The sequence below is a fragment of the Drosophila simulans genome, chromosome 4, assembly GCF_016746395.2.
Source record: "Drosophila simulans strain w501 chromosome 4, Prin_Dsim_3.1, whole genome shotgun sequence".
In the NCBI taxonomy this organism is placed as follows: Eukaryota; Metazoa; Arthropoda; class Insecta; order Diptera; family Drosophilidae; genus Drosophila; species Drosophila simulans.
The window spans coordinates 1,134,426-1,145,000 of NC_052524.2; the positions used below are offsets into that span (position 1 = coordinate 1,134,426).

At 31.6% G+C, this 10,575-nt stretch overlaps 1 protein-coding gene across 5 annotated transcripts in view; it reads left to right on the plus strand.

Moving 5' to 3' along the window:
* LOC6724750 (calcium-dependent secretion activator) overlaps positions 1-10,575 on the plus strand; it is a 29,313-nt gene that overhangs the window by 18,514 nt on the left and 224 nt on the right. For 3 of the 5 annotated variants that reach the window (XM_039296064.2, XM_044923495.1, XM_039296070.2), the window contains 7 exons: positions 1,240-1,396; positions 2,610-2,751; positions 3,069-3,236; positions 4,959-5,268; positions 5,333-5,713; positions 10,096-10,232; positions 10,289-10,575. The exon at positions 10,289-10,575 is cut by the window's right edge and continues 224 nt beyond it. In XM_039296064.2, the coding sequence (XP_039151998.1) occupies positions 1,240-1,396; positions 2,610-2,751; positions 3,069-3,236; positions 4,959-5,268; positions 5,333-5,713; positions 10,096-10,232; positions 10,289-10,493 (1,500 nt within the window). In that variant the 3' untranslated portion in view covers positions 10,494-10,575. The remainder of the gene's footprint in view (positions 1-1,239; positions 1,397-2,609; positions 2,752-3,068; positions 3,237-4,958; positions 5,269-5,332; positions 5,714-10,095; positions 10,233-10,288) is intronic. The other 2 variants (XM_044923494.1, XM_044923496.1) reach the window with 1 other exon arrangement.

The window sequence follows — 10,575 nt, forward strand, 5'->3', positions numbered from 1 at the left end:
TATTCTTGATCGCGATCACTATGCGAGTCGATATTTGCTAGACATAATGTTAGTGCAAAGTAAAAATTATTAAAAATATTTATTGATCTTAAAAAATGATTTAAAGATCATGCAACACTATGAACATTATTTTCCTGTATTTAATGAGTTTCTGAATGATGTAATTAAAATGTTGGAAATAAATAAATTCAATAGCCGTAAATTGCATTATTATTATATAAAAATTTTACATTATTATATACATTACATATATTTTCTTCAAGAATATGCTTTAAAAGCGCATCTATATTTGAAGCATGAACCCACGCGGAAGTTCCCAGATATATATTAAATATATATACGCCTAAGCGTTGTTCAATTTTAAATATAGGCAGACAAATGTTTTAACAATACAATTGCTGCAGCAGGGAGATTTTTCGTACATTATATATATATGTATGTACTTCTATATATCCGTGTTCATATCTGAGCAATACTTGCTTAATACTATAGGGTTATTATTTTGCATACATTCTTTTCAAAGAATCTAGTATACCCATTTACTTAACGAGTAACGGGTATAAAAATATCTTTTTAGTACTTTTATTAAGGACTGTGAAACCGGTAAACAAAAATCAGATGTAAAGATACTGAATTTCATAGTGCTATACTCTTTTAAAAATGACGTTAAAATTTGTTTGGTTTCAATAAGCAGAATTTAAACATTGTTTTTGATAATTGAACATTACTGTCTTTATTATATAAACATTATATATTATATATATATGTATATACATATATATATTTATAATTTATATATTTATTTATATTTGAAAATTAATTGATTTTATTTTTTGTACCAGTAGTAATATTAATTAGGATATTAGCAACACCAGCTTAACATTTTAAAAAGGGTAGATCTGTATTCCTATATACATTCAGGGAAGATTTCAGAATAATTAGTACGTATCTTGAAACACTTCTTCTTACTTTCCTTTTTGATGTTAATAATTTTTGATGGTAATCAAAAGCACACTTACCTTCCTCCACAGATCTCAACAAACACCTAAAAATATTTATATTAACCTTGTAAAATATATTTTCTGTGTGCAAATATTTATATACATATATTGTCTTATGCCAAAATGATCTTTAAAAAAGTTAAATTTTGAATTTCGCTTGTAATTTTCTTAATAATAATATATACACACTTGCTTTATTTGTACATATCAATATTAATTTAACTTTTATTTTCTTCAGGCTTTTGCATGGTTTAGCGACTTGCTAGTGGAACACGCGGAAATATTTTGGTCTCTCTTTGCAGTTGACATGGATAGAGTCTTATCAGAACAAGCTCCTGATACGTGGGACTCTTTTCCATTGTTTCAAATATTAAATGATTATTTGAGAACTGATGGTAAGTTTAACTTAACAGAGATATGAACTTTTTTCGTTTATAATTACCGACGCAAAATTGTTTAAAAAAATTTTCATGGCACAATACTTAAAGATCCTCTTTAATATTCAAATAAACTGGTGAATACCGAATTAAAACGCTTTATGATTTTAAGCAACGGTTATTTTTAATAAAGCGTTTTAATTCTGTATTCTTTAATAATATATATTTTCGGTACAGTAGGAAATTGATAAGCTCAGTGATGGGAAAGAATTTATAACTTTTTTTTAAATCATGAAGTGTACTTATTCGGTATAAACCAGTTGGTTAACAGTAAAGACAAGTGTCATCTAAATACCAGTACCGGCTTTTGCACATAATATACAAATTGTTAACTAAATTGTACTCTTTGGATGGAAATGTATATTTATAGGAAAAGCGTACTATTTAAATAGATTTATATTGTGTTGGGGCTGCATATAGCATGAATAACATCAATGGGAACTTTGTTCATACATGTTAAGTCAAAACCTGGTCTGGTAGAATTCTGTAAAAAAAAGACAAATACTTCATTTCTGTTTTTATAAAACAACTAAGTGCCAGAATGATCTTATGGTGATGTGGAATAAACATCAATAGGCCACGTAGTAAATTATTTTTACCTTAGTAAAAAAGATCTGATTTAATATAAAAAGACATTTAATTTTCATTTCGGCTAGACAAAAGTGAATGTTTCACAAATCGAAAACCGGAGCATCGATTTTTCGATTTCGATTACCGGAGCATGCCCGGTATAAAGGGTATACTAGATTCGATAAATAGTAACAGGTAGGAGGAGGGGTTTCCGACCATATAAAGTAAACATATTATTGACCGGGATTAATAGACGAGTCGATCCGGCCCTGTCCGTATGAACGTCTTGATCTCAGGAACTATAAAAGAATGTTGAGATTAAGCATGCAGCTTCCAGAGACACAGACGCAGCGCAAGTTTGTTTCCAAATGTTGCCACGCCTATCCTAACGCCCACAAACCGCCAAAACCTGTCACGCCCGCATTTTTAAAAAATATTTTAATCTTTTTTCATATAAAAATTAAAAATAATAAAAAATTAGTCTTGTAAACTTCTACCGATTTGATAAAAAAAACTTTTTTTATGTAACGGGTATTTGATAGTCGGGGAACTCGACTATAGCATGTATGCGAAACTTTATTTTCTTGCATAATTTCTTTAGACAACTTGCGAAATGGACGTTTTCATCAGCACCTTCGAGACACTTTTGCACCTTTAGTTGTGCGGTATGTGGATCTGATGGAGTCTTCAATAGCTCAGTCAATTCATAAGGGATTTGAAAAAGAACGATGGGAAAGCAAAGGGTAGGTATAACCTAATCTAATTCATTACATTTAAATGGAATCAAAAAATTTATATAAATAATATATGCACATATTGCAAAAAAACAACAATAGCTAAATTTCTACAAAATTGGCTAGTTACCATAAAAAATTGTCTTACGTGAATTTATTTTATGGATCGTAATAATAAATAGTGCGGATTAAAAGATATTAATTTGAAGTCAGACTGGCAAGGTTATACATACGTACATATATTAAAAAAAAGGTCCATTTTTTTTATTCTGCACTTAAACTCAGTGTTTATGTTGTATTTATATTTTTATTCTATAAAACTTTAGGATTAACGCTGCTTTGAACCCTGCAGCATTAAACAATGCTGCCCAGGCGCTCAATACAGCAGCTCTCAACCCATCAATGCTACTGTGCGGCAAAAAAGATCAAGTAAATTTTTATGTACCGAAGCTACCAAAGCAATCAAATTCAACAGCGGCCAACGACGAAATGAGGTTTTTAAATAAAAAAAGTCATCATATATATAGAAGTAGATTTTAAAATTGTCTGCATTTGGTTTTGCATTTTGCTTTCTGCCAAATTTTATGCATTGCGGATTTTAAAACTGACAGCATTTCAATGCATTTTACAAGATATTAGATATAAGTCAATAAAACTTTATAGAAAATAGTAGTTTAAAATTACGGTAAAAATATCTAAAAATATTAAATTTAATATTTCATATTTATGGCTTGTTAAGTTACTTTGAAAATCATATTGCCAGTTTGTGTAATAAAATACTTCTGCATTTCCCAATATGTTTAAAATAAGAGTATATAATTGTGAGAATATAAATTTTTAGCACAGAGCACCAAGCCAGTTCCAAATTAGTACCGAAATTAAGAAATTTTTAAAAACATGATCAGGCATTTTATTCGACCCTTGCAAACTGTAAAATAATTTTGGTAAGAAGAAGCAGTATTGCAGGCATTCCGATCGCATTAAAGTAGTAAAGCAGATATTTCAGGACAAATAAATTGTATGTATGTTCTTAAGTATGAAAAATCAAGTTGGTCTTGATTTGTCCGTCTTGAAAATTAAATTTCTTGATTATATGAATATATATATAGTGGTATCATTGTTTTGAAGCTAATATGCTCAGCGCAGGCATCACTAGAATACATATTCCAAATCCCATCTTTTCGGACAGGTTGCCAATAGACCGACGAGCAGATTGATATGGAAAATCCTCAATTGTTCCGGAAACGCTGTTTCTACCTATTTATGAACATTTTTTTACTTAATAAGCTATATAAAAAAGCAACAAGTGGAGTTTATTATAATACACGGATTTCCAATCTAGTCATAAAATTTGTCCGTAAAGAAACAATCACGAAAAATTTTACCTCAGTTTATAAATTTATTATAATGCACGGATTCCCAATCTAGTCACAAAATTGGTCCGTAAAGGAAGAATCCCGAAAAATGTTACCTCAGTATAGCATTCCACCTCTTCTCATTTACTAAATTCATAATGTGGAGCTCATTATAATGCACGGATTTCTAGTCACAAAAGTGGTCCGTAAAGAAAGAATCGCAAAAAATATTACCTCAGTTAATCTTTATAAATTCGTGGGCATGTGTAGCCATTGTACCTTCTCAGATTTACTAAAATACTACAAATAATGGGAAACATTATTTTTAAAGTTTTCAATGTTACACAGTTGACTTCCAATTAAAAAAGCACTGATACAAAATTCATTTTCCAAATAATGGCAATAAACAGGATTCCCAATCATTTTCGATCATTTTCGTGACTAGACCCAGACCTGTGCAAGAAATAAAAAAAATGTAAAGTATATAGCCATCTCTTCGGCGCCATACAGGCACTATGTGGCAGATAGCACGTTCAGTGAAAATATTAAATATTGCACAAATTTTAAAGCTTCTTAAATTTGGCGCCAAACACAAAAATTGTATTGAGTAATTATAGTAATGATAGCATGATTCTAATTAATAAATAGCAATAAATTAAATGAGCATTTGAAAATGTTTTGGCCATAGAAACAGAAGTAGCTTATGTGGTGTTACACAGTGTGTCTAAATTAATTGATCTCATTATATTTTAAAATTGCTTACGTTAAAGCCCATTATTTTATGTTGGCATACACATTGTTGACTATTTTTAAACGTTAGTAAGTCTTACCTATTCCAAATATTGCATTTTTTATGCTTAGAAACGGGTGTGCCACTTCTGAAGATTTATTTTGGAAACTAGACGCTCTACAATCTTTTATAAGAGACCTACACTGGCCAGACGCAGAGTTTCGACAACATTTGGAACAGCGCCTAAAAATGATGGCAGTCGATATGATAGAGCAATGTATTCAACGAACTGATTCGTCCTTTCAGTCATGGCTGAAAAAAAACATTGCCTTCATTTCAACTGATTATATATTACCCTCTGAAATGTGCGCCATGGTCAATGTGATATTAGACGCTAAAAACCAAAGCTTTAAATTAACTACTATTGACGGCATTGATTTGGTAAGTCTTTAAATTTTATTTTAAAAAAATTATGCCTAATTTATTTAAACTGTTTTTCATTTAGTACAAGTTTCATGCGAAAATTGATGACCAAATCGACAAAGCGAATGTAGCTATGACACAAGGTCTAAGCGGTAAACTTATGTCTGTGCTAGAGTCGACTTTGTCTAAGCTAGCACGATACGATGAAGGTAGCTTGATTGGCTCAATTCTTAGTTTTACAAATGTTTCGAGCTCAGGAAAGGATCTGGGGCAAGGATACGTAAATTTCTTCAGAAACAATATGGATCAAGTACGAGGAAAGATTGGCGACGATTTGTGGACATTACATTTTTTTGAGCAGTGGTATTCGCAGCAGATTAATATGCTGTGTAATTGGCTGTCGGATCGGGTGGACCACGCGCTTCACTATGCTCAAGTTGCATCAATTTCTCATATTATCAAGGTAATTTAGTAAGATTGCAAATTAACTTATCTTTGTACATCGTAAATTAATAGAGTAAATTTTTGTTAATATCCATATAGATAAATACCGAAATTAAACATGTATAACTGCGTGCAAAAAATGATTCTTCTAACAAATTTCAGTAGTAAAAATGGGAGACTTAGGGTTCAAAGCGAACAGTCGTGATTTTTTTTTTGCTGAAACTAGCGGTTTTTTTTTCAATAAAATCTTTAAATATTCGATTTTTTAATTCGTAATCATTATGGATGGTGGTGTTTTTGCATTCACATAAAGTGCACCACGTTCTCGCTTTTCGACACAAACTTCAAGGTTGTGCAGACTGCGATCTTGCAGTACTTTCAAATTCTCGCTAGCTTTGCCCCGTGGTCAGAATTAAAATAATGATGTACACAAATGTGTAGCATAATGCTGCTTACAACACAATTGCCTTCAGGAAATAAAGCCTGAGCAACCAAGTGACCAAGCTAAGGATCCCAATCTTACATATTGTTGTGGTGGATGGCTCAGAGTTTCGAACGAGATGAAAACGTTTATTTTCCAAACATCTTCCAAGATCACTGTCCCAAAAGAACTATTTTCAACCATACTGCTACCACTACTGCATCCCTCTGTTCTTTTCTTTCTCCTTAAAAATTGAACATATAGCATCCTTCCTTTCTATTAAAATGCAGTGCAAGCCCATATATTCCTAACTTTAATGTGTTTCCTGGTATATCCACAATATTCTCACTTTGAAGGAGTTTCTTTTTGATGAGTTCCGTAACATGGCATTCTTATGTTTTGTATAAATCTTGATGATATTTATATCACTTGCTTCAAAATTATTTTAATTTTCAGCTATCCAAGATGATTTTTAAGAACTTTCTGTTAGGGACCAATTGGTAGTTTTAGGAGATTTTAATATACTGTGTTCGCAAATAAAATATCAATTCTCCTTATAGCACAACGTGCTTTGTAACAAGTCCTGGAAGTCAGTTTCTGTGTCCTAATAGTATTAGGTAAAACCGTAAAACCACTACTTAGCCTAACTCGCCTAACCATTTTTGAAAATACGACGGTAATATGGTAATATCGATCTTAACGTGCTAACCGTTAACAAATTTTGAAAAGCCTAATTCCTACACTTTAAGCGAAAGCTACTAGATTTAAGATATTTAGCGTATTCAGACTGTTTCTTCTGTGTGCTTTTTGTGCTTGACTCGGTCATTTATGCACTTATGGTAAGGAAACTCAAAACGTTTCCCGGTCGATATTTTTTAAAGTGTATTTATAATTATTTGTTTGATAAGAGCAGGATGCTCTTCTTTAAAAAAGTTCTTAACTTATTTTTCCTTGCTCTGCTGTTGCTCTCATTATTTATTAAGTACCTTCTCTAAGTTATGACACGTTCTCGTGAACGCAGATGATGTGTAATAAAAGCCTGCAGTATAGGGACTTTTCTTGCCATTATTATACCATCGAAATAGCTTTCAAAATTTCCTGATCAAGAATTTTATTCAGTCTAAGTGTAAGCAAATGAATTTTTTTCGTGTCAACCCACGCGACTTACACTACCAGTGGGTGCTCTTTGGACAGAATAACACTTGCTTACGATCTTGGTGTTCTTCTATGAAAATAATCTTTTTGGTATATATATATTTTATATTATATATATATATATATATTATATATTATTATATATAATGATATTATATTATATTATATTATTATTATTATTTTTATTATTATTATTATATTATTATTATAATATATTATATTATATTATATATTATAATATTATTATATATAATATATATATATATAATATATACAGGATCAATAACCGAGTCGATCTGACCAAAGACATTAAAATAACAAGATGCTTAACGGCCATTCAGACATTTGTTTTGCACTATGCAGCCACTTTTTTTGTGATAGCAAAACGACTTTAATTGAATAGAAACTCGATTATATAGAGAAACTTTCAAAAAATCGAGGAGATCTGCGTATAGTCAGCTTTAAGCAAAGGAATTAAAAAAAATCCACCCAAAATTGTGCGCTAATTAAAAATATCAAATTGGAATATAACAAAATAATTCAACTGAATCTAATTTGAATTTAAATAAAAAAAATGGGTAATTTACATACATTATTATTAGCCAAATCCAAAAAATTATTATAATTACTGTAATTTAAAACGTAAATTTTTTAAGAAGAAGTCATAACATTAAGAAAAAAATATTTCATTAATAAATACGTAGTAGAAAAAAGTAGATAAAAATATGAAAACTCTTTATTGCAAAAGTCATATCTGGAGGCACGAACTGCGGACACAAGAACTCAATAATCACTGCCTTATTAATTTTTCACACGTCGCAAGCTGAATACTCTAATGACAAATATTCTAATATAAAGTCATTTTCGAAATTTATTCTATGATAGTATGTACATAGATTCGGCTATTACTATTTCTAAGCTATATTTAAATAATAATAACGTTAAGGCAATGCAAAACAAGAATTTTTCACATGGTGCCAATTGATCAAAAATAATATAGATTTAAAGTCTACGAACTTCTAAGGTGAAGGGCATATTTGTCAAATTTACAATGCATGAGCATATGTGTGCCCACATACAGTTGTCTGCTATCACTGAATGCGTAGAAAAGAGCTGTTTGCTGTAGCGCTCTCCGTTCTCTCTCTTTCGAACAAAAGCTCGTGTGAGCCTGGAGCCACCTCTAGAGTCACGGCGAAAAAGTCGTGTCCCAAAATTCGTATGTCTTTACGCATCTTGTTATTCTAGTGTCTTTGGTTGGGGTTTGTTGACCCATTTTGCCCATTTTGCCCACTCTAACGCCCAAAAACAGCCAAAACTGCCACGCCCACATTCTCGAAAAATTGTTGGATATTTTTCATAATTTTATTTGTCTTGTAAATTTCTATCCATTTCCCACATTTTTTTCATATTTTTATTAGTCTTGTAAATTTTTAATCGATTCGCCAAAAAAATATCTTGCCACGTCTAACGTCCACAAGCTTGCTAACTGCTAAGCCTGCACTTTTGAAAAATATTTTGACCTTTATTCATATTTTTATTAGCCTTGTTAATTTCTATTGAAATACCGCTACGCCTAGACTTTCAAAAATGTTTTGATTTTGCGAGAGAGCGGCTGCACAGTGCATTTTATGTGCATACAAAGGCAAAACCAAAGGCCAAAAAACAGAAAAAGCTAAAGATTTAGTTAATTTGTTAAAATTAGTTCACACAACCAATCCAGACATCAACACTTACTGAAGAGAACGGCGCTACCAACATGCCAACTATGCGGGGACGAGCTCACCGTTGACCATATTTTTGACGCCTGCAGCCAATTGCACTCAATTAGATCTCAATTATTTGCTACACATAGTCTTTCTAATTGTTTAAGTAACCCATCCTGTGAAAATATCTCTTGTAATCTTCTTGTAAATTTGTAAATATATCTTGTAAATTTCTATTGATTTTGCAAAAAACTGTTTGCCACGCCCACTCTAACACCCTAAATCCGCGCAAAACTGTTTATCTTATCTGTATACTATTTCTCGTTCGAACTTCCGCGTTTCTGATAGTCGGGAAACTCGATTATAGCGATTTCCCTTATTTTAAATATAACAAGAGAGAATGAATGAGATAGAATCAGCTACGCGTTACCCAATATCATCATTTTTCTAGGGTACCAATAGATATTGGGGAATAAAATGAGAAAAAATTTACTTGCGCTGCGTCTATGTCTCTAGAATATGTATGCTTCTAGCTTTTATAGTTCCTGAGATCTCGACGTTCCGGCAGGCTATATACTTATATGGTCGTAAAAGGTTCTTTCTGCCTATTACATACTTTTTTACGAATCTAGTATACCCTTTTACTCTACTTTTACAACTCTTTGAAGTGTTATGTTATTTTTTTTATATATTTATTAGTCTTTTACATTTATATTGAATTGTCAAAAAACTTTTCTACGTCTACTGTGAAGCCCATAAAACGGCCACGCTGTTGAGAAATGATTTATTTTATTGGATAAGTTGTTTTGGATAAATAAGTTGTTTTGCCAATTTTTATCAACATGCCAATACATTTGAATCACGGCCACTCGGCTCTTAAAAACCACCTAAATCTATTCCTATTCCCATTCCTAAAAAACCAAAGTTCCTGAAGAATGTTGAAAATTCTCGGTTTAGCTAAGTAGTGGGTATCTGATAGTCGGGAAACTCGACTTGAGAGTATATATGAAAAAGAAAGTTTATATTACAATACTTGTTGCAGTAGTATACAAAATGCATAGGAATTATCTTCTAAGTAAGTTATAATAAATTCATATTAATCTTCTAATCTTTGAAATTTAGAAAATATATTCGGACTTTGAACTACAAGGTGTATTGGAAGACAAGCTGAATTCAAAAGCATATCAGGCAGTCGCCCAGCGAATGGCAACAGAGGAAGCAACATGTGCATTGACAATGCCTGACGCTTGCGAAGATGAGTAAGTTTTATTGTGCGTTAAGATACACACCTTAAAATAAGTTTCCACTTTTTCAGACCGTGTGAGGAAATTAGAGAAGGGGAGGAAGAAGACAATGGCGATGAATCTACATCTAATATACCAAGGGGCTTGCCAAAACCAAAAGTCGCTGCCGCCCAAGCTGCTGCTGTAACCAACGTGGTTGCCGGACGGGTGGGAAATTTACTAGGAAAAGGCATTGGTGGGCTTAGTTCAAAGTTAGGAAGTGGAAGTTGGTTTTAGACTTTACCAGTATTTTAAAATCATTATGAAAATTATACATTTTTTAAATTTCTCTCTTTATTCAAACTTTTATTATTTTATA